This window comes from Canis lupus, chromosome 9 (genome assembly GCF_003254725.2).
Source record: "Canis lupus dingo isolate Sandy chromosome 9, ASM325472v2, whole genome shotgun sequence".
Classification (NCBI taxonomy): domain Eukaryota; kingdom Metazoa; phylum Chordata; class Mammalia; order Carnivora; family Canidae; genus Canis; species Canis lupus.
This window is the reverse complement of record NC_064251.1, coordinates 25,559,456-25,581,610: the sequence shown is the minus strand read 5'-3', so window position 1 is coordinate 25,581,610 and position 22,155 is coordinate 25,559,456. Positions and strand designations below refer to the sequence as shown.

The window sequence follows — 22,155 nt, the reverse complement described above, 5'->3', positions numbered from 1 at the left end:
AACCATTCTACATTTAGGAATTAATCCTATAGCTACACTTACACACATGCAAAAGGATATACACACAGGGCACCCGGCTGGTCAGTTGGTGGAGTGTATGACTCTTGATTTCAGAGTTGTGAATTTTGAGCCCCATGTTGGGTGTAGAGACTACCCAAAAATAAAATATTTTTCTTTTAAAGTTTTTATTTATTTATTCATGAGAGACACACAGAGAGAGGCAGAAACATAGGCAGAGAGAGAAGCAGGCTCCCTGAGGGGAGCCCAGTGTGGTACTTGATCCCCAAATCCCCGGGATCATGCCCTGAGCCAAAGGCAAACACTCAATTGCTGAGCCACCTAGGCATCTCCCAAAAATAAAAGTTTAAAAGAAAAGAATATACACACAAGGTTACTTTATAATAGCAAACCACTAGAAATGACCTAAATGTTCAGTAAAGACCTAGCCAAATAACTATAGTATGTTCATAGAATTAAATACTATGTAACAGTAAAAAATTAAAGGAAGCTCTCTGCACTGATGTTGGTAAGAAAAAATAAAAAGGCAGCAAAGAAGGGTAGGCCTAATTTGTTCCATTTGTGTGAAAAGGGAGTCTCCAGGGGCACCTGGCTGGCTCAGTCCATAGAGCATGCAACTCTTCATTTCAGGGTCATGAGTTCAAGCCCCATGTTGGGTGTAGACTTTACAGGAGTGGGTATAGGGGGAGTCTCCAGTTGTTTCTGTGTGTAGATGGTATCTCTGGAAGGGCAGAGACAATAGAAGTGGTTGCATGACTGTGAGGGTGGGAGGGAGACACTCTTTAATTTGCACCCTTTTATACCATCTTTTATTGAATCATAAGAGCAAACCTATATATTTTCCCTCCTTCAGGAGACATAGCCTAGTCTCTGGCCAGGAGTTCCTATTCCCTACGCCAGCCACCCCACCAACACCAGGGACTCTTCTTACTGAAGAGACCCAAGCCTCTGACAGCTTGTAGTAACTGAAACGCGCCAGTAAGACAAGTGGGAAAGGCAGTCAGCAGGTCATAGCTCATCCCACCTTTGTTTTTTCATCCCACCTTTAAACGTGTCTCACATCCACTTCTGCTTTCTCCACAGGCTTTTCACAGAGAAGGTGAGAGACAAGGAAACCTTCGGAGGAGGAAGTTGTGAGCTGTGTCGGCTGATTTGAAAAGCGTAAATAAACTTCATATTCGGTTCCCAGCAGTGTGTGATAGTGTCCAATTTCTTTATGTAGTGTTCTCAAAAATGCTGGTTCCAGGCATTCTTGCCACCTCCAGACAAAGTAGAAAAGGAAAGCCAGAGAGGAACAAAACCCCAGACAGAGGAGGGGACTTGGATGATCTTTCAGGGCAGAATCATCTCTGGAACCCAGGCCTGCCTGCTTCTGGTTGGCTTCTCAGACTCCCTTTGGCTGCCTATTTGGTGGTTTTTCCTTCTGTGCTGAATCTCTGAGATGAGGCAGCCCCTGGCGTCAGCACATTGGAGAGTTCCTTCGGTTCAAACAGCCGGCCGGCGCGGGAAGTGCTTGGGGGAGGGCTTCTGCCAATCAGCCCGGTTCCTCTTCCTGTGGTCTGTACCTCGCACTCGCGTTAACTGTGTCTTAAAGAGACGACAAGACAGAGTGGTTAAGGACATAAATTCTGGAAGCAGACAGCCTGAGAATAAATCCCAGTTCCCCATTTACTATGTATGCTCTCTAGAGCAAGCTACTTGACATTTTATGCCTCAATTTCCTCACCTTAGGAAGGGTGTAGTCCATTTCACTGGGTCGTTAGGAAGATTAAAGAGTCAACACGTGTAAAGCACTTGGCACAATGCCTGGTGCATAGTAACTGCTCAGTAAGGGTTAGCTGATATGATGGCCAGATTCGCTAGGCGAGAAATCTTGAAAAATGGGCCACTGAGCAGCTATAGAAATTTTATCTATGAAACTGCCTATTCAGAGCAGCCCTCAGTTGGCAGTAGCCTTTCTCACCTCTGTAACAGCCACATTCTAGCCCTGCAGTAAGACACCCATTTCACATTGCCAAAAGAAACGGGGCGGCAAAGTAGGATGTTGGCTGTGCACTCCAAGTTTCTCAAAAGATTTTATGCCAGCCGTTCATTTCCAGATTTTTCTGACCCAGGAGTTAAAAAAAGAAGCATTTTGTTTATGTGATTAATAAAGAACTAAGAAAAGAGGACAACTGAGGTCTAGGAGGGGAAAAAATGAGATAAAAGGCAATCTGGAACTGTTCATAATGTGCCCTCCACTTTACACGCGGTGCTAAAGGAGACTGAACCACTAGGTGGCAGCACATGAGCAGATGAACCAAGAACAACCACTTGCCTCCCCTTTTAGGAGGGGCCTTTGCACCAATCCCCAACCTACAGGTAAGGAAAGGGCATTGTTCTAAAGCCTCTAGCAAGGGAAGCAATCAGAAACACCCTCACCCCCAAGCCCCAGAGTGTTCCCTCCCTTAAAGAACCCCCAGGGGCCCAAGGCTGGAAGGCTGGTGGCTAAGAGGAAAGAAGAGCTTTGTGCCACTGCTCTGTGACTGTGAGACACCAGAAAAGGGGCTACCAGGAGAGGAGGGGCAGGTGTCCCAGGCAGGGTCAAAGGGGGATGAGAAAGGAGCAACGTCAGGGTACCCTCTCCACTCGCTGTTGGTTCAGGGATCCCTCAGTAGTGTCATGCTCATTGGCTTCCAGAACTTAAATCCCTCCTCAAGCTGCAGGCCCGTGTGTACCTACAGCATTCACCATTCTGTGAAGGTCTTTGGCACCTCCATCAACTGCAGGGTAGGCACTCAGACCTCCAACCCTCTAGCTGTGAAACCCAGCAGGGAGAGAAACTAGATTGGCCTTGGAAGATATAAACGAATGGACTAATCTGGAATTGGGTCCATAGCCATCTGGCGATCTTTAACATTCTTAGAGGCAAGAAAAAGATAAAAGTCCAATGGGTTGATAAGACTATCTACAGGCTGAAGGCCATTCCCTTTTAGGAGAAAGTTCTAAAGGAAACCTTTTGGAAGCGGCAGTGGGTGCCTGTAGTCTGCCTGAAGCTAAGCCTCACCTAGCAAAACTGTTCCCCACGCAATTGACAGCCCCGATTTTAACCAACAGCCTCAGAAAGCAACTGGACAGATTACCTCTTCTCTGTTTGACTCCACTAACCAAATCCCCACCTTACTGCCTGTGACTAACTGGATAACCAGGGCATTAGATCACTTAACTAACCACACCATATGCGAGATGGCTTCTTAATAGCCGCTAATTGCTCTGGCAGGTGGAATAGGAGAGGGAGGCTTTTATCCTTCCGTGGTTTTATATAAAGGTAGGAAAATAAGAAAGGTAAGTTCCTAAATTTAAGAACCAGATGTAGAGGGGTGCCTTGGTGGCTCAGTTAAGCATCTGACCCTTGGTTTCATCTCAGGATCAGAATCTCAGGGTCGTGAGGTGGAGCCTGGAGTGGGCTGTGTGCTCAGCAGGGAGTCTGCTTGAGATTCTTTCCCCATCCTTCTCCCTCTCCCACTGCCCCTCCCCCTCTGTTCCTCCACCGCTTACCCCCTGCTCATGCCCTCTCTCTCTCTCTCTCTCTTTCTCTCAAATAAATAAAATCTATTAAAAAAAAAAAAAAAACAGCAGCAAATGTACAGGGGCACCTGGCTGGCTGTTGGTGGAGTAGTGACTCCTGATCTCAGGGTTTTGGGCTTGAGCTCATTAGATGTAGAAATTACTTAAAAAATAAAACCTTTCAAAAAAAAAAGAAGCAGCAAATGTATATCTGCCTGTTACAGATAAATAATAATTTATGGAGAGCTTACTGACATCCATTGGATAACCAGACCTGGGGCTGGTACAGTTCAGCCTGCGTTGTCCAAGCTGATGACTGAAAATACCAAATACCCTGAAAGCAGTCTTTCAGCTGCATTTCATTAACAATATGGTTTTCCCAGTGTTTTCTCTGTCATCCATATAGCAAAATAGCATAGGCATTGTTTTGCAGTCACCTCAATATTAAGTTTTTCTCATACTGTTCTCTCTCAATTTGTATTTAAGTCACACCTTGTCCTCCGGCGAATAAAAGTGAGAATGAGAAGGGCACTCCTGGTGCATCTCTTTCCCTAAGGCCAGTTAGAGTCCATGTAAAGTGGGAGCAAGGCCCAAAGGTGGAACCGACTCGAAGTCCGCCCTCCCGTTCAAACCGGATACTCGATGTAAGCATAGCATGCAAGGAGCTGCCTAAATTCCAAGTTATCGTCCACTTCTTTTAGCCCTTCAGTTTGCTCAGTGGCACCACCTCATTTGTCACCTGTCATTGCAAGTGGCAAAGCTGAGCATCTGAAAGGTGTTGGTTTGGACAAAAATCACACAAAATCTGCCAGGGAAGAGCACATGGCGATGGAGGACTCTGGAAACTGCCGCTTTGCTTCTTCCATCACTCGCATTGTGCTGCAGTTAGACCCCTCTGGTGGTACGTTTTCAAATTCTGACACTTCGTGCCAGTCACTTGTGTCACAGTAAAGCAGTGGTGTCGATACAAAGAGCAGGATAATGCAATGCTAGTGGGGGGGGTGGCAAAGAGGATACACTCCTGCCTTTCAAAACCTGTTTGATGGGGCCCCTGGGTGGCTCAGTTGGTTGAATGTCTGCCTTTGGCTCAGGTCGGTCCTGATCTTAAGGTCCTGGGATCGAGCCCTACATCAGGCTCTCTGCTCAGTGGGGAGACTGCTCCTCCCTCTCCCTCTGCCTGCCCCTTGCTCATGCTCTTTTGCTCTCCTTCTCTCTGTCATATAAATAAATAAATTTTTTTAAAAAATGGTTTGAGGAAAATGGAGTTGAAGAGAAGCAAGAAAGAAAAACAAAAGAGAAGCCAAAGTATGTTTTTTTGCTGTGTGTTTTTGTTTTTTCATTTGAAGAACAGAACTCTCAGATGCCAGGAACAGAGGTGCCTTCATCTCTGGCCACAGAGAAGCCCTCCCCATAGATCTCCCCGCCAGGAGAGGCTCTGGAAGGATAAATCTTATGTGGCATTGATGGGCTAATACCCAGAGCACCAGCAAAATATGTGGAGCTGACTTTAGAGAAAGCAGCTGTCTACACAGAGGATTATCCCCGCTGCACAGCCCAGTGACTCGGACTCATTTTCTAGCTGTGGATCACCAGAGTCCCTTGCTCCTCCCCCTTCCTCCCTGCCCGGCAAGCTCCTGTCCCTGTAGAATTTACAGTCACTGGGTTGAGAGTTTCAAACTTACCACTAAAAAAAGAGATTTTTCCTTCTTCAAGGGATTCAAATTGTGTTCCCCATTCCCCTCTCAAAAACTGTTCAGAAAACATGGCTGTTTTGTTGGGTGGGGGGCGGGGAGGTTGTTGTCATGAGTACAAATCAATGATCATTCTTTGGCAACTCCTTAGGATCCAATTAATGACACATTTTAAGACATAGGCCATTTGGTTTTTTTTTTTTTTTTTTAAGATTTTATTTATTTATTCATGAGAGACACACAGAGAGAGAGGCAGACAGAAGCAGAGGGAGAAGCAGGTTCCAAGCAAGGAGCAGGACTCATCCCCGGTCTCCAGGATCACGCCCTGGGCCAAAGGCAAGAGCTAAACCGCTGAGCCACCCAGGGATCCCCACATAGGCCATTTTGTACAAAAATCTTTTATAAATGCAATGCCTCCACCCCGAACAAAACTATTTTATTAGAGGAAACAGGTAGAATTAGTAGGGTGACCGTATCATTTCTTTTCCAGAGACACTTCTGAGACTGAAAGGGGGAGTCACTGATAACTGATGCCAAGCCCACAGGTGTAAAGGAGGATCGGAGGTCCCCCTAAAACACAGAATGGGTGGGCCAGTCACGTGGGGGGCGATCGGTGGAGAGAGATCACCGGGCCCTCCTGGCTTTGACGTGCCTCCTGATGCAGTCCTCCCCCTCTCCCCCCTTCCCTCCCCCGCCCGCCTCCCCCGGGGCCTCTGCGGACCCTGCCAACCAGCTTTCTCTCCCGACACCCAGGCTGCTCTGAGAGGCCCGTGTGGTCGGCACCAAGCTGCTCGCGGGGCGGCCAGCAGCAGCCGTGTGTGCTCAGTGCCCTCGCGGGGCCCCCACTGCCGCCACCCCTGCACCTGGCAGGCTGCCGCGGCGGGAAGCGTGCTTGGAGAACCGCATGCTAAGCCACTTCCTTGCCTCCTGCGGTGGGACTGGGTTCCAAGAGGCTTCTAGTGCTGGTCCTCAAAGAGGGCATCTGCTTCTACGCTAGACGCTCTGAGCCGGATGGTGAGCAGCTGGCCCGCTCATCCCCCTCATCGGATCACGGAACAGCACACAGGCTGCAGACACTTCCCCTTTACCCCCGCCCCGCTCCGGCAGCGCGCGGCCTCCGATCCCTCCTCACCCCTCCCACCCCACCCCATGCCCCACCCCCCGGCCGGCCACCTACACACCCTGGACGCCTCCCGTGGGTCCACACCCGGCTAGGCCTGTCGCCGGGCGCATCCCACCTGAGGAGATCGCCCGGCATCTGGAGATCAGCATCTGGAGATGCTGGACTTCCCAGGACACTTGTAAGGCAGTGCAGGGGAAGAGGGGGTGCAGAGATTGGAACTTATTATTTCATCTGCTGGTGCAAGCTTTCTTAACCTGGCACTACTGACATTCTGGGCAGGTAATTTTATGTTGTTGGGAACACTGTAGGATGTTCACAGCAGCACCCTGTTCTCTACCTACTAGATGCCAGCAGTCCTCCCCCCACCCACCCCCTAAATGTTCCCTAGGCACAAAATCACCCCTGGTTGAAGACCACTGTCCCGGGTCACTGTGTGCTTAAGGCCAAGCACAGAGAAACTGCCCTACCCTCTAGAACTTTGTGCTTCAGCCAGTGGATTACAGGGATAGAGAGAAGCCCACAGCTAGGTTGGAAAGCCTAGAGCAGAAATGCCATGAATTCCTCAGGGTTTAAGAACCAGCGAGCCAGCACCAACCTCCACGCTCCACAAGCACCTTTGAGGTTTGCCTGCCATGCTGCAGATTTGCACTACAAAAACGATGTTTTCACGTGAATACACCCGAAATTGGTGGCTTAGGGAGCTGCAGGCCGGGGAGTCTCTCGTGTGTCTGGAGCTCTGGGGCTGTGATCCTTGTTTCCTTTTCCTGTAGCAGAACTCTCAAAGGGGATCCCTGAAACTCTTGATCATGACTAAGTGAAACCCTGTGCTCGGCTTCAGAGCAAGAAGCCAGGGTCGACGATGCCCAGTAGAGAGGGCAGCGGCTGCCCCCGACGGGAAACTCCGGTTCCACCGCAGTTCCCTGTGCTTTGCACAGGGTCGGGCTAATACAATGCTGACTGCAGTTGTCGGACAGAGGCGGGGAGGCTCAGGACAGCTGTCACCTCCTGAAGGTCGCATTTATCCTTCCTGGCCCTTCATGTAGGTTTTTAAGGGGAACTTTTCTCATGCAAAGTGAACTCCTTGGAGCTGGGTCAAGAACCATAAAAGGAAACCCCAGCCCAAACGCACAGCCTTCTCAAAGGCCAAGACAGGAGGAGGGGTCCATTGGCTTTGCTGGTTTTGCTTACACGGGCCAGACAGCAAGGCCCTCGCTGGCCCCAGAGCCAGCCAGAGCCCTGCCGATGCTGCCTCCCCTGGGCCCCAAATCTGAGGCACCTGGAAGGGTTATTAGCAGGATTGGAACTCATCCCTCTGCTGGGACTAGATCATAATTACAGTAATTTTCTAACAGAGCTGGGCAGTAGGACTGTTTAATCAGCATCCGACTCCCTCGTGCTCCCAGCCCTCATCACTCAAGGAGAGGAGTGGGATGGCTCTTAAAGAGACAGTGCCCGCCTTTCCGCGCTGCGAACAGATGTGTCCTAATTGGTAGAATATATCTAAGTCTCGTAGCTTCTAGCAGGCAGGTTGCACTGCCTCCGACAAACCGCCTCGGGCTCTCGCTATTCTGGGCCGTCTGTTCATGGGACTGGGGTCAAGGGCCTGGCAGGCCTGGCTTCCCAGCCCCTCGCCCCCCCACCCCAGCAGAGCCACAGGTGAAAGGGTGGACACAGGGAAGGAATTTGGACTGGGAGACCCCCATAATCCAAAGATTACAGAAGCGTCTCAAGTTCCTGCCCTCCCAGGGGGGGTAAGCTTCAAGACTTCCGGACCCTCTCTGAATTCTCACTCTAGCTTTCCCATCTGCCCCTATTATTCCTGCCCCCTTCACTTCCTCCTCTCGGGCTGGTGGAAGTGGACCAGGCCTCCCCTGAATGGAAAGGAGGTAAAATTATTCACTTTGCTAATTGACTCAGGAGCATGGTCTCCTAGAAAACGTGGCTTTGTTACCCCTTTGAGCATAAACTGTCCATATTTATTATATCTTGAGATTTGAGGTTCCAGCTTTCAAGTCCCAATCAGCCATTACTAAGGTGGAACTGGTCTTTTTCCCAAGAAGTTAGTTCTCTAATAACATGCTGGGACTGGCTCCTGCGGCCCTGTTGGTGAGGCCAAGTGCATTTGGCCTTAGCAGCAGTTCCTAAGAGAGTTCTGTAGAGAAAAGAGGCAGGGCAGAGAGTGAGTGAGAAGGGGGGGGAGGGTGTCCCAAAATGGGCTGAGGAAAGAGGGGACGTACTAAGAAGTATGGGAAGGGGTATGCTTTATCCACAATGCAAAGGTTACTGTGAGCCAGGTGACATGCCCTCTACAGAGCCAAGTCCCTGCTGGCAGAGGGCTGCCCAGGAGGCTTGACTTAGGATGTGTGCCCAGGCATGACTGAGAAGTCACCATCCCACACTGCTTATCTGCTTGGATTTAGCTGTGCCTCAGCAGGCTGCTCACGTATAAATCTGCAGATGCCACTCCAGTCCCTGACTGAATGCTCCCTCGGCCTCTGTGAGGCAGGCCAGGCGCTCGTCTTTTTCCATCTCTACCTTCAACCCCACATTACCTCCTCCCGTCCTCCCCACCGCCAAGGTGGTAAGAATATCCAGGAAGAGCTGAGGCATAGAAACAAATCCACAAACACAGAGCTCACTTGAAGTCCAATCAGATTAAGAGTTATGATCGCCTCCCAAACTCCGCTAAGATGAGTCTTTTTTTTTTTTTTTTTTTTTTAAGATGAGTCTTAGGATGTCTTAAGACTTGGTGTGGATCTAAGGCCTCCGCAGCTGGAAAACTGAGGACTGCGGAGGAGCTGATTTCTGAGAACTACTCTGAAGAGCTACGCAAGTGGGCTTTTTTTTTTTTTCTTCTTGAGTAGTAGTTTTAGTTTTTGGGTTTTTTTTTTTTTTTTTTTTAAAGACTGGGGGAGGGCAGCCCACCCGGGGGGCTCAGCAGTTTAGGGCTGCCTTCAGTCCAGGGCCTGATCCTGGAGACCCGGGATCAAGTCCCATACCTGCAGGGAGCCTGCTTCTCCCTCTGCCTGTGTCTCTGCCGCGCTCTCTCTCTGCGTCTCATGAGTAAATAAATAAAATCTTAAAAAAAAAAAAAAAAAAAGGACTGGGGGAGGAAACAAACAAAAACCTCATCTTACAGAGCTGGGGAAGTCACTCTCACATGAACATATTCTCCCACCATCTAAAAACATGCATTTTAGGCCAGCTCAGTGGGTAGAGCTTATGACTCTTGATCTTGGGGTTGTAAGTTCGAGTTCTGTGTCAGGGTAGAGTGTTTTTAAAACAAACAAATAAATTTTTATGAATAAAAACATGCTCTTTGAAAACCATGCTCAGCTCAGTCTCCTCAGCTAGAAAATGAGTGTCATTCTGGACTTCCCCTCCTTGCTGGCCACTGAGGTCAAGTGGAGTGATGCAAATAAAGGAGACTTCGCTTCATACCAGACCTACCTCCCCCTACACACATACCCTTCCTCCTAACAAAAGGAAACCCCTGAGCATGGCATCACCTATTCTGGGCAACAGGAGAGGACCAGACTTGGGCCACAGTCGGAAGGGGACTGAATCAGGCACAGAACCTACCTCAAACCTAAATCCTCACACACCTTAGTTCTGCGAAAGCTGAGCACAGCTCGGCCAGCCACTGTCCCAGGGATTTCCCATCTTCCCTACAGAGGTCACGGGCCACAGTGAACAGCCTTTAGCACACACAGGGACAGGGCAAAATGTGAGAGGCCAAGGTCATGGCATGGATGGGGAGAATTCAGCTTTGCGGTTTTCCTGGCAACTCCAGGCCCTTACTAGAAAAACTCCTCCCTTCTTAGGACAATTCCTCCCGCTGCCTACACTCAACTGTGTTGGAGCAGGTGAGGGGATGGCGCCTGGCCTTAGATTAACTGAGCTGCTGTTGTATGCACTGCTGGTAATGGATCATTAAAAAAGCCGGGAGTCAGAAAAATCACATCCGTGTCTTCGAATAGCTCCTGCTGTCCCAGCAGCCCACCCTGCTGGCACAACTAGCTGCTGAGCACCAGCTCCAGGAAGATGAGGAGGGAACAGAAGAAGGCCGACCCGGCTTGCTGTTTTTTGGCTGAGTAGGGAATTGACACAGACCACCTCCGGCTCCTGTCTGGAAGTTTCGAGATCAGAGAGCTTCAGGCACAGCTGGGTTCACAGCTGCACCATTTGGAGCATTGGACTCATTAATATTCATGAGCCGTCCCCACCAATCGGCAGAGCGGATGCCATTAGCTTAGCATCTGTCGGGTTTTTGTGACGGTTGTGGATGGAATTTTTTTCCCTCTTTTAAATGAACTTCTTTTGACATTTTGGATTCGCCTCTGTAGGTTTTCTATCCTCGCCTGGCTCGGCGGCCTCGTATAAAGGAGAGGCTCAGGGGAGGCGGGCGGGAAAGAGGGAGGAGCCCCCGCCGGGGCTCTGCATCTGCCTGTTGACAAACTTTATTTCTCTCCCAGCACCTGGCACCTCAGACAGGCTGAGGAGGGGAAGCGGCACCAGGTAAATTATACCTAACGAGGTTCACGCCCAGGACGGCGGGAGAGCTGGATCGGGGCTCCCTGGCAGCGGGCCCCCCCTCCCGACCCGGACCAAGCAGCACACGCCGGGCGGGAGAGCCGAGGCGCACAGCCTCGAACCATTATTTCCACGCTAATAAATTCATGATTTATGAAAGTAACTACTGCCAGGCCGCACTCCCTCCTCCTCGGCTACAGCTTGTTAGACACGAATGGCAACAACCGTCTTAAATACTTGAATTTTATTTCAGGCCAAAGCCCCTCAACTCTGAACTAAATGCCACGACAGTCCCACAGCAGCGCTGGGCGTGCATGGGCCCAGAGACGGGGCGGGCGGGGCGGGGGATGGGGACGGGGGCGAGCGGGCACCGCACGCCCAAGCCCGGGGCCGAGGCAGCGGGCGCAGCCAGGCGGGGTGGCGCCGCTCCCCGCTCCCGCCCTGCCCTGCCCGGCGGCTGGCTCCCGGCGGAGAGGCTTTCGGGAGGCCAGATGCCTCATTGTCTGAAGGCCTGCCGTTCCTCATCCCCATCCCCAGAGCCCTCTCCCCAGGCACAAACAAAGTCCTTGTGCCCCTACTGGACTGAACAGACGGCCTCCCCGCACACAGCGACACGGCGACACAGTGGAGGGGCCGCGCGGTGGCGGGAGCCCTGGGGGCGGGGCCGTTACTAGGGGAGAAGGGAAGGATTCGGAAAAGAAAGGCGCCGTCGCCAACCCCGGAGCAGCCAGTCCCGGCCCTGCTTCATAGCCAGGGGAGACCAGGCGGCCCGGGGCCAGCCTCTCCTAAACCCCAGCCCCCCCGCTGCCGCCTTCCCTCCCTCCAGCTTCCAGGCGTCCCTGCGTCTCTCCCGTGGTGGCCATTAGCTATTTCGTGGGTCTCGGGGTCCCCGTGGCCAGCTCAGGGCTTGGGATCGGAGGGTGCCCTGGCCTTGGGAGTCGGTGAAGGAAAAGCAAGGAGGCGAGGGGGATGGAGGATAGACATTCACCACCCTGGCCCCCGCGAAAGGAGGTAGGCGAGAGGCCGGCCTCCCAGAAACAAAGTGCTCCGAGGGCTGCAGCGAAAACACAGCCAGTGGAAGACAAGTATACTAGCATTGCTGGGTCAGTATTCAACAGGACAGCTGAGAAGCTGCCACTCTGCAGGTCCCCAAACCCGTCAACCTGAGGCAATGTGCCTGGGCCCATTAACAAGCATCTAAAGAAACTCAGCTCCCAGGAGAGTAAATATACCCCATGTTTCCGTGCAAAACCAACAGCCTATGGGCCTTATGCCTAAATTACAACCTCCAGTGTTTAATCCCATGGAGGGGGCTTGAGTTGTGGTGACTGTGCTCTGTGTGCGCAACCTGAGCAGAGGCAACCGTGAGACTCCAAGTGGCCCCACCTCCCCAGCACCTGCCCTGTGCTCCAACCCACCCCAGTCTCCCTGCCTCCATCTTCTCCACCTTGGAGCAGAACCCAGGGCTCAGACCAGAGCTCCTTTTTCTAAAACTGTTTCTAACTGCCCAGGGTCCAAAGGCACAGCAGGGTCCCCACCCACAGCCCTCCTCACAGGCTGGGGAGCAGAGGCTCCCTCCTCAGGCCTTGCAAAATCACAACCTGAGGGGGAGGGGGCAGATGGGAGGGGGGTGCTCTCTAAGGAAGGAGCTGCAGAGTCAACAACTGGAGCCCACACCTCAAAATGGTCCTTCTCTTCCCTGGGAGGTGGTGAGGGGGAGCTCCTCCTGCCCGATCTTGGAAGGAAGCAGCAACTGAGAACGGGAAAGGAAAAAGAAGGCCATGAACAGATGAACAAAAATCAGTGGATAAGCACAAAAGCTGGCAGAGAAATATTATTCAGGTGGACTATTATACAGACGGAATACTACATGGCCCTAAAAAGGAAGGAGGTGCTCATCTGCACTATAATATGCAGAGTGAAAGCAGCTCGGCACAAAAGATCGCACATCACATGGCTCCCCTTGGGTGAAACATCCAGAACAGGCAAATCCATAGATGCAGAAAGTAGATGAGTGGCCACTGGGGGTGAGGAGTTGGGGAAAACAGTGTCACTGCTAAGAGGCACAAGGTTTCTTTAAGAGTGATAAAAATTGGGGTTCTAAGTAAAAACTACTGAATTGTACATTTAAAAGGGTGAATTTTATGGTATGTAAATTATATCTCAATGAAGTTGTTACTTTATAAAAGGGTGGGGAGAGAAATAAAGAACCAGCCAGCCTTCTCTTCTTTTCCCCCAGGCTTCAATGGGAGAGCCCACCACCCAGGGACAGGGGTGCCTGAGGTGAGAGGATCAGGTGCAGGGAGACCAAGACCCCTTCTGAGAGGCTACAGGGCTGAGACAGTACTTCCCCTGCAAGCGACGCCTCACTGGCCTAGGTGACAGAAATCCTAGCACTCTAGTTACCTCTTGGGCTGGTCCCCCTTAGCCAGATGAGAAGAGCCCTGCCTCTCTTCCTGGACCCAGCCACAGTTTGACATAGCGTAGTGAAGGATGGCATCGGAGACGGTCATGGGACTTCGGCCCTGGACGCAGGCTTCGATCTCAGGCACGGAGAGCTGGCTTTGCAGGAAGAGGTGTAACTGGCTGTCCGATAGGAGGACCACACTCTGCAGTACCCTGTGGGGCAAACACAAGAGGTACAACACAGACTCCCCCAGAGCCGCTGCTCTCCCCAGGCCCGTCCTCTGAAGGGCTTCCAGCCTGAAGGCTTGGGGGTGCAAGAAACGCATCCACTACAAATGCACCCATCCAATCGATCGAAGGGGCCATCCTGCTCCTGCCACCCCCTACTCGCCCATACCAGGGGGATAGGTGCTAGCCTACCATGTCTACTCACTTTTCCAGGAAATGCTGCAGACCTTGTCTCCGCTTCTCAATGAACTCATCCGAGCTGCCAAAGAAGGTAGACTTCCCAGGAAGTTCAGGTACAGGCCTGTTGGGTCACATAATGTAACTCCCAACATAAGTATAACATTAAAGACAGGCATCCCCCCCCTTCTCTCCCGGATCAAGGAAATCATCTTAAAGAGGCACAAATCACTACAAATAGCTTTTAATAAGGTGTGTTGGGAGGGGGAGCAGGGCAAATAGTCACTGTATGCCATGTGTCAGGCACTGTGCTAAATATTTTACAAAACTTATTTCACTTACTCCTCCCAAAAACCCATGAAAAATCTATTGATGTTCCCATTTCAGGAGTAAGGAAATAGAATCAGAGAAGTTAAGTAAATTTCCCAATGTCACACAGCTAGTAACCAGCAGAGCTGGTATCTGAACCATGTCTATGGCTTCAAAACTCCATTGTTGCTATACTACATAGTTTACAAAACCCATTCCCACCATCAGCTCTTATTTTAAAAAGGGAAAAACTAAAAATTGTTTTAAATTTTAAAAATAAAAAGGGAGAAATTTAGACATGGAGGCATGGAGCATGCTGGGTCCTTGTGTGTAAATCAAGACTACCTCCTTTAATCCAGGAAGGCCACATGCTTAGTTAGGATTTTTTTTTTTTTAAGATTTATTTATTTATTTATGATAGACAGAGAGAGAGAGAGAGAGAGAGAGAGAGAGAGAGAAAGACACAGATGGAGAAGCAGGCTCCTCACAGGGAGCCCAATGTGGGACTTGATCCCAGATCCTGGAATCATGTCCTGAGCCGAAGGAGACGCTCACCCAGGCGTCCCTTAGGATTTTTTTTTTAAAGACAGATAGATATTGGGGATCCCTGGGTGGCTCGGCGGTTTCTCGCCTGCCTTTGGCCTGGGGCGCGATCCTGGGGTCCCGGGATGAGTCCCGCGTCGGGCTCCTGGCATGGAGCCTGCTTCTCCCTCTGCCTGTGTCTCTGCCTCTCTCTCTCTCTTTATGTCTATCATAAATAAATAAATCTTAAAAAAAAAAGACTGATAGTTATTTATTTATCTATGTATCTATTTATTTAGAGAGAACATAAGCAGGGGGAGGGATAGAGGGAGAGTGAGAGAGGATCCCAAGTAGGCTCCATACCCAGTGTGGAGCTTAACTTGGGGCTCAATCTCACAACCCCAAGATCATGGCCTGAGTGGAAATCAAGAGTCGGATGCTTAACCCACTGAGCCATCCAGGTGCCCCTCACATGCTTTGAATTTTCTAAAAGTAGTAGAGTTGCAGCAAGGCATCCACAAACTCTTTCGACCTCCCTAGTTTCTATTATGAACATATTAAAAAAAAAAAAAAAAACAGGCCAGGGGCACCTGGGTAGCTGTCCCTCCCCTACTATTCATTCTCATTCTCTCTCTCTCTTTCTCTCTCTCCCCGCCCTTAAACAAACAAACAGGCCAGGGGCTTCTGGGTGGCTCAGTCCTTTAAGCATCTGACTCTTGATTTCAGCCCAGGTCATGGTCTCAGGGTTGTGAGATCAACCCTATAGCTGGCTCTGTGCTGAGCATGGAGCCTACTTGGGATTCTCTCTCTCCCCTCCACCCCCACAAAACAAAACAAACAAACAAAAATAACAGGCCAGGCAAGACAATGCAGGATCTGTCAGAAGTTCCAACTGGCTGTTAAGGGCCTGACCCATGACAGCAGCCTCATCAGTCCCACATGTTAACTAACCGGCTAGATCACCTGCAGGCCCCCTGTCCCCAGAGCGTTCAGGGACTGTCCTGCAATGGAATCACTGTTCTTTTTTTTTTTTTTTTTTAATTTATTTATTCATTCATAGAGACAGAGAGAGAGAGAGAGAGAGGCAGAGACACAGGCAGAGGGAGAAGCAGGCTCCATGCAGGGAGCCCAATGTGGGACTCGATCCCAGGTCTCCAGGATCACACCCCAGGCTGCAGGCGGCGCTAAACCGCTGCGCCACGGGGGCTGCCCTGGAATCACTGTTCTAAATAGTCTCTAGTTTTAAGACTTATTTGGGGTAGTGTAAGTGAGGAGTGAACAATACTGCTTTTCCTAAGGCTTTCAGTGTATTATCTCTGAAAAAAGGTCTCTCGACAAAAAAAGAAAAAAACTTTTTTTTTTTTTTTTTTTTTTTTACATGTCAAATGGACAGGAACACCACTGGTCACCTAAGTCCAAGTGCTAACAAGTTTCTGATAATGAGTGATACGCACATATAAAATGCTAACAGTACATTTGTTTAGCTCTAGATTAATATGCATATTAAAAAATATTTTTGATATTTATAAGTCTTTGTTAGGTCAAAATGCTAGAACTTTTGTCTTTACTTTTTCCACTGACTTGAAAACATAATTTAAGAACACATGTCTTGATTTCCTGAGTGCCTGACATATTGCCAAGTTTTCGTTATTGTAAACTCTGGTTCTCACGTACATGCCTGAAAAACCAGTCTCAGACCCAAGAAAGAAGCAGAAGCAAACTCACACTAAACCAGCATTTCTCTGCAGCTGCTTTCTCAGCCACACGAACTCACGATATCGGCGACGCACACAAGATGTCTTGGCAGTAAAGGCTTTGCTGTTGGTCTACAGGAGGAAGCATGTGAGAAAGAAAAAAGCCAAGGAGAAAAAGACCAAATTCACACATATCCCCATCATCACTCTGACGGAGGATCCAAGCCACCAGGCCACAGTCCAGATCAGGTGCTCCAACTTGAGCAAGGTGCCACCAGGCAGACTGAAAGCAACTCTACAGCATACCCCAAGCTCATTCCTCACCTCTCTCTCTTTCCTCTGTCTCAGGACTGTCAAAATATCCAAAAACAGGCTCCACCTCTGCTCTAGCCCTCAGCCCTGGAGAGTGCTGACCCCGTACAGAAGGCTGATGCACTTACGTGGAGAAAGATCTTATAATCCACATAAGAATTCCAGGAGCCCTCATTCTGCACTCGGGGGTCCTGAACACGCACGGTGATCACCTCCTGGAGGTAAGAAAGGCTCCTTCAGATTCAGCTTGGCCACATAATAAGGCAGCTTTGACAATACAGGTTGCCAGATTTTTCCAATCAGCACCAACCATTCATTTATTTATTCATTCAATTCAACAAATATTTATTGACCGCCCACTATGTGTCAGACAGTTCTAAAGCATTGGGAGTAATACATAAACAAGAGACAAAAATCTTTGCCCTTGTGAATCTGACATTCAACAACATTCCAATGAATGGGGAAAGTTAGTGAAAATGGAACCTCATTTCCCAGGAATGGCTTTACTATGGATATCCTTCTTCTGCCGTTGAGCTCATCAGAACCCCCAAGGTATTCCTGTCATTAGAACACCATGCAGCAATGATAGGCATCTTTACCCAAGTCCCATCAAACTTCTACCCACCTGTTTCCTGGAGACCACACGCTTACCTCCTGCTCTTGGTTTTCCAACATCCTAAACCAAAAGCCCATTGGAAGAAAACATCTGATGGGGGACAGAGGACAGGAGAACAATCATTGTTAGCATGCCTCTATTTTTATCATTCTTTACCAAGAAAAATTTTCATTGATTCCCCCCTGGGAAAACCCAGGCACCTTTTTTTGTTTTTGTGTTAAACTTAAGAGGAAGCAAAAAAATTCCCATACCTTAGCTCAGTGCCAAGCTAAAAGCCCCAGGGGATTTGCCCCTCTTTGCAGACCACAGCCAGGACCTTTACCTAGGCCACGTCTAGCCCAACAAGGCATGTTTAGGTCTGTGAAGCGTTCAGGTCAGGTAGCCAGAATAGGCAAGTTCAAGGTCAGACCTTTTCTGCTAAGGACTGCAGGTGAAAGTCTCTTTGGGGCACACAAGAGCCTCTGCAAGTGAGCCTGACACCGCCCCCTCCTGGCAGTTTAGAGACAATTAAGCCCCACCAACACCAAGGCTCTGAAGTCTGTCTTGCTAAGTCATCACCTACCCAGAAGTCAATCAGGGAGCTGGGGAGCTCAGGGAGCACCTGAATGGGCTGCCCAGTTTCGACCTTCCCTTCTCTAATCTGTTCTCCAGAACCCAAGCCAATGGTTCCAGTCATTTCCTCTCTCGATATGCTATCCGGTTTGTACCAATGCCCAAGTACCCCACAGCTGCACAGGTCGGCTCGGGATGTTTTCCGATCCTTTGTAAAGATTCATTAAAGCCTAAGCCCCTGATTTCCCCCAGTGTGGCAGTTTACATGTGCAGCGACATCGCCCACTCCAACAAGGGGCCCATGAAGCCTCCAGCGCTGGGTTACTCCAGTCCAAAGGGGCCCATGATGTCACCTTCTGTTAAAATACAGCACTAATCTTGTTACTCCTAGAACCACTCCAACAGCATCCACCCTGGCTGCCGCCTCCACCCCCTTCTCCTCTCTTAAGAGCGGAACAATAAGGTTTAATTTCCCTTTCCAATTTACCTTGAAATGAAAACTGACTTCAGCCAATATGTACTGCCAACAAATGATCCAGGCCGGCTCCTGGGAAAACAAGACTATCTCTAAGCTCTCTCTCTCCTCCCCCCATACCCATTCACACACCCACTCATTTTTACAGGCCTACAATTAATTTTAAACACATTCTCTTATTAGTTTTGCCTTACCATTAGAACCGCGTGTAATGAGTTTCCTTCTATTTTATGTTTTGCTAACACAAGGCTAACGTTTCAAGAGAAGGGGAACTCATTTACACCGCAAAATTAGCAGAGCAAACAGCTTTCCCAAATCTTTCCAGTACACCAGAAGGTCTCTCCACACACAGCCACTGCACAGGGATAAAACTGCATGGTGTATGATAGGACTGGACTACACCGTTGAGCAAGCCAGAGGTTTTGTGACTGCGATACCATCGTTGTACTTTTGCCAACAATCTGATTTTTCATCTGATGCAGTCACCATCACAAAGGCATCCTGAACTGAAAGGAAATTCCAATTCCTTACCAACCCATGTGTAACGTCCCCAATGTAAGCAGTCAAAGGGTTGTGACCAGGGCAGCCCAAGTGGCTCAGCGGTTTAGCGCCGCCTTCAGCCCAGGGCGTGATCCTGGAGTCCTGGGATGGAGTCCTTCGTCGGGCTCCTTGCATGGAGCCTGCTTCTCCCTCTGCCTGTGTCTCTGACTCTGCCTCTCTGTCTCTCATGAATAAATAAATTTTTAAAATCTTTAAAGAAAAAAAAAAAAAGGTTGTTACCAAAAAGAACAGACCGGCTGGTGAACAACTAACCTTTTAATTTTTTTCTCTTTTCAGGCATTTGGTAAATTGCCAGCACAAGAGCAGAGAGTTAAATATTCTGAAATCTCTTTTCACAAAAGTAACGATGGGCAAAATGACAAGGCAATTATCATCCACACACTCAGTGGACCTCACACATCTCCTGTGCCTTGAAAGGTTTGTCAAATTCAGGACCATGATTTAGTAACCAAGTGATCATCATTCTCAGGCTCAAAAAGAGTTTGTCTAGGGGAAAAAAAAAAAAAAAAAAGAGTTTGTCTAGGACCCTGAACCATCTGCAAATATAAGTTTCTCTCCTTTCCTTTGGAGCTAACACCACTCGGAAACGAATGGCTTAAACTGGCTTTCAAAAAAAAAAAAAAAAATCCTAGCACCCCTGCCCCAAGATGCTGTATACTTAAATCTAAGTTTAAAGGGCACTAACAAAGTTTCCATTTTAACTTTTCCTTAAAAACACTGGACATTGGAACAAACACAAAAACCTAGATTCGGAGTCATAATTTCTAGCAATTACCCTTCCCACCAGCTTCCTCCACACAGATGCCACTCCTCAGCAGGAAATGAAATGAAGCTCAGTTCTGTCCAGGGAGGGGAAGAAGGAAGTTCCTAACTCTAGCTCGTGATCTGGGAAATAGAGTGGTCATGCCAATAAGGATAAGTCAGCGATCCTCTCAGCTATGTCTGCATCTCACGTGGCACTACATTTCCTGGGTCCTTTCAACCACATGTGAAGCTCCCTTTACTTTCTCCACCCCTACCAACACCAATCTCTCTGAGAACGCAGTCGTTTGCTTTTTACAAAGATTCCTTGTAAAGGTTTCCTATGTCCTAACAATTCAACGTAGCAATTCAGGGCTTTCTCAGCACCATCCTCACTCCCATTTAAACTACTTCAAAAAGGCAGGTTAAAAAACAAATCAGGTAGGGAGCCTGGGTGGCTCAGTCAGTTCAGCCTCTGCCTTCGGCTCAGGTTATGATCCCAGGGTCCTGGGATCGAGCCCCACATCAGGCTCTCTGTTTACCGTCTGCTTCTCTCTCTCCCTCTGCCTGCTCTTGCTCTCTCTGTCAAATAAATAAATAAAATCTTAAAAAAAAAAAAACCTCAGGTGATAAGTGTTTTGAGCTACCAAGACTCCTAATCCCTTCTCAGTCATTCTTGAGCCCCTGATGCCAGAGGACCCAGAAAGCTCTCCTTCCTAAACACCCACAGGTGGTAGAGGATGCTCCCTCTCCTGACCAAGTTCCCAACCCAGCAGCTCTGCTCCATGTCGTCCCTCCGTAACTTGTCGCTCGCTACACTTGGAAGATAAATCACAACCGTGACCACAGTCTAGCGCAAGAGCCGGCCTCTGTCCTGTGAAATACTTGTCATCACTCCTAGCCCTACACGTTTCGGTAAATGTCGCCAAACTCTGGGTCACTCCCCCTCCATTCTTAACGAAGTAAGAGCAAAGGAGCCCCACGACCCTTCTTCCCCTTTGACTATTAAGCTTGGGGAGTGGAAAGGAAAGATGCTTCACACTTTAAAAACAAATGAAAAAGCCGAGTTTCTTTCCTGGGATCCCGAGCAAGCACCCGCCTTCATCCCGGGAGGCGAGCCAGCCTCTTCCAAGAGGTGTCGAGCGAGATTCCCACCCCCGAACGCCACTCCTGACGCTCAAGCCTGGCTTGAGAGCAGCATCCACTCCCCGCCGCCCCGCCCGCGGCCCCTCACCTGAGAGCAGCAGTACCCACTCCCCACAGCGACACCGCCAGCGCCGCACCATAGAGCCAGGCTAAGCTTCTCCTTCCGGGTGAGTGGCCGGTGCCCCGGTGCACCACGGGAGGAGGCTCCGGCAACGCCAATCCCCGTCGCCCAAGACGCCCCGCCCCTCCCGGCCCAAGCTCTCAGCGGCTATCCCCGCTCCCGAGGCGCCGCGCTCGGCCCCGCCCAGGCCCTGGCGGGAGTCCGGATCCCTTCAGACTCACTTGGGACCCGGGAGGGTGGACGCGAGTGAGCAGCGCCGAATGGGCTCTGACAGCCAATCCGGAGCCGTGTCCCGCCCACTGTTGTCAGCCCCAGCCAATCAGGCCGAGGGGGCGTTCTTAAAGGGCCAACGGAGGGTCCCCGGGCTCGGGAGGTGTGAAGACGTCGTCTCCGGTGTTTCAGTCTAGCGGAGGGTCGTCTAGCGTGTGGGAAGATCGAGGAAGAAGACGCCCACATTCCTGGAGCATCGCAAAGTCCCAAGAGCTTCCCCATTTGAACCCCCGTGGGTTGCAGTTCCCCTGCGGAGTTACCGAAGGCGTCCCAACTCAACGTTCTCGTAGAAACCACAAATTTGTCAAAGCGAAAACCGAACTGGGATGGCCCAGCAAACACCCGGTTCACTCGCGGAAACAAGCCCGGAGAAGGATCGTGCAGCTGGCTGGGGAAAAGAAAATGCGTTGAATGGGATGATTTTTATGTTGTTGTAGTGTTTTTTTTACAACCTGCTTAAGGATAATTTTAGTATAGATATTATCAAGGAAGAAGTCGGGTCACAAAAGACAAGCTCTGGAGTTAGATGGCACAATACCCAGCACTACCCTGGACCGTGGGGCTCTAAACTGACCCTAAAGCTTTTAAGCCTCAGGATCCTTTTACATTTTTTTTCCTTTTACATTTTTTTTAAGGAAATTATAGCCCAACCTAGGGCTCGAACTCACCTCCCCAAGATCAAGAGTCACGTGCCCTAAGGACTCAACCAGCCAGGCGCCCAAACATTATTAAAAGTTGATTAAGAGTGTTTGTTTAGGGGATCCCTGCGTGGCTTGGTGGTTTGGTGCCGCCTTCGGCCCAGGGCGTGATCTTGGAGACCCGGGATCGAGTGCCGTGTCGGGCTCCCTGCATGGAGCCTGCTTCTCCCTCTGCCTGTGTCTCTCCCTCTCTCCCTCTCTGTGTCTCAAATAAATAAATAAATAAATAAATAAATAAATAAATAAATCTTTAAAAAAAGAGAGAGAGAGAGAGTGTTTGTTTAGGGGCGTAGGGGCGCCTGGGTGGCTCAGACCCTGAAGTGTCTCACTTGGGCTCAGGTCATGATCCTGGGGTCCTGGGACTGAGCCCGCTATCTGGCTCCCTGCTCAGCAAGGAGTCTACTGCTCCCTCTCCC

The 22,155-nt window shown here is 49.8% G+C and overlaps 2 protein-coding genes and 1 long non-coding RNA gene across 14 annotated transcripts in view; 2 read left to right on the top strand and 1 right to left on the bottom strand.

The window, feature by feature from the left end:
- Nucleotides 1-1,206, top strand: part of SKAP1 (src kinase associated phosphoprotein 1) — a 287,224-nt gene extending 286,018 nt beyond the window's left edge. For both annotated transcript variants that reach the window (XR_004818749.1, XM_025439745.3), the window contains one exon: nt 1,102-1,206. The gene's annotated coding sequence lies outside the window, so the exon portion shown is untranslated. The remainder of the gene's footprint in view (nt 1-1,101) is intronic.
- SNX11 (sorting nexin 11) lies at nt 381-20,838 on the bottom strand. 9 transcript variants are annotated; one of them, XM_025439751.3, is made up of 10 exons: nt 18,734-18,874; nt 18,215-18,274; nt 17,211-17,265; nt 17,043-17,117; nt 16,688-16,774; nt 16,279-16,379; nt 13,751-13,846; nt 13,318-13,530; nt 12,589-12,664; nt 381-1,605 (listed from the first exon to the last, which is right to left on the bottom strand). In XM_025439751.3, the coding sequence occupies exons 1-10, from the start codon at nt 18,739-18,741 to the stop codon at nt 1,504-1,506; spliced, it is 873 nt and encodes a 290-aa protein (XP_025295536.3). In that variant the 5' UTR covers nt 18,742-18,874; the 3' UTR covers nt 381-1,503. The 9 variants fall into 9 exon arrangements, with proteins under 9 accessions (XP_025295536.3, XP_025295539.1, XP_025295533.1 ...); XM_025439754.3 differs by lacking the exon at nt 381-1,605 and adding an exon at nt 8,333-8,530; XM_025439748.3 differs by lacking the exons at nt 381-1,605; nt 18,734-18,874 and adding an exon at nt 20,739-20,812 and having other exon boundaries at nt 11,141-12,664.
- Nucleotides 11,873-19,409, top strand: LOC112655032 (uncharacterized). 3 transcript variants are annotated; one of them, XR_003133519.3, is made up of 6 exons: nt 11,873-12,014; nt 13,151-13,550; nt 13,759-13,838; nt 16,302-16,496; nt 16,596-16,780; nt 19,040-19,409. It is a non-coding gene; the product is annotated as an uncharacterized LOC112655032 (long non-coding RNA). The 3 variants fall into 3 exon arrangements; XR_003133521.3 differs by lacking the exon at nt 19,040-19,409 and adding an exon at nt 17,827-18,219; XR_003133520.3 differs by lacking the exon at nt 13,151-13,550 and having other exon boundaries at nt 11,876-12,014.
- Nucleotides 20,839-22,155: the final 1,317 nt, after the last annotated feature.

Excerpts from the sequence above, each read along its gene's own strand:
- SNX11 (XM_025439746.3), bottom strand. Across the intron at positions 17,266-18,214 it reads AAGTCAGTTTTCATTTCAAG|ATGTTTTCTTCCAATGGGCT; the intron begins GTAAATTGGAAA and ends GTCCCCCATCAG. Across the intron at positions 16,775-17,042 it reads AGCCATTCCTGGGAAATGAG|GAGGTGATCACCGTGCGTGT; the intron begins GTTCCATTTTCA and ends TCTTACCTCCAG.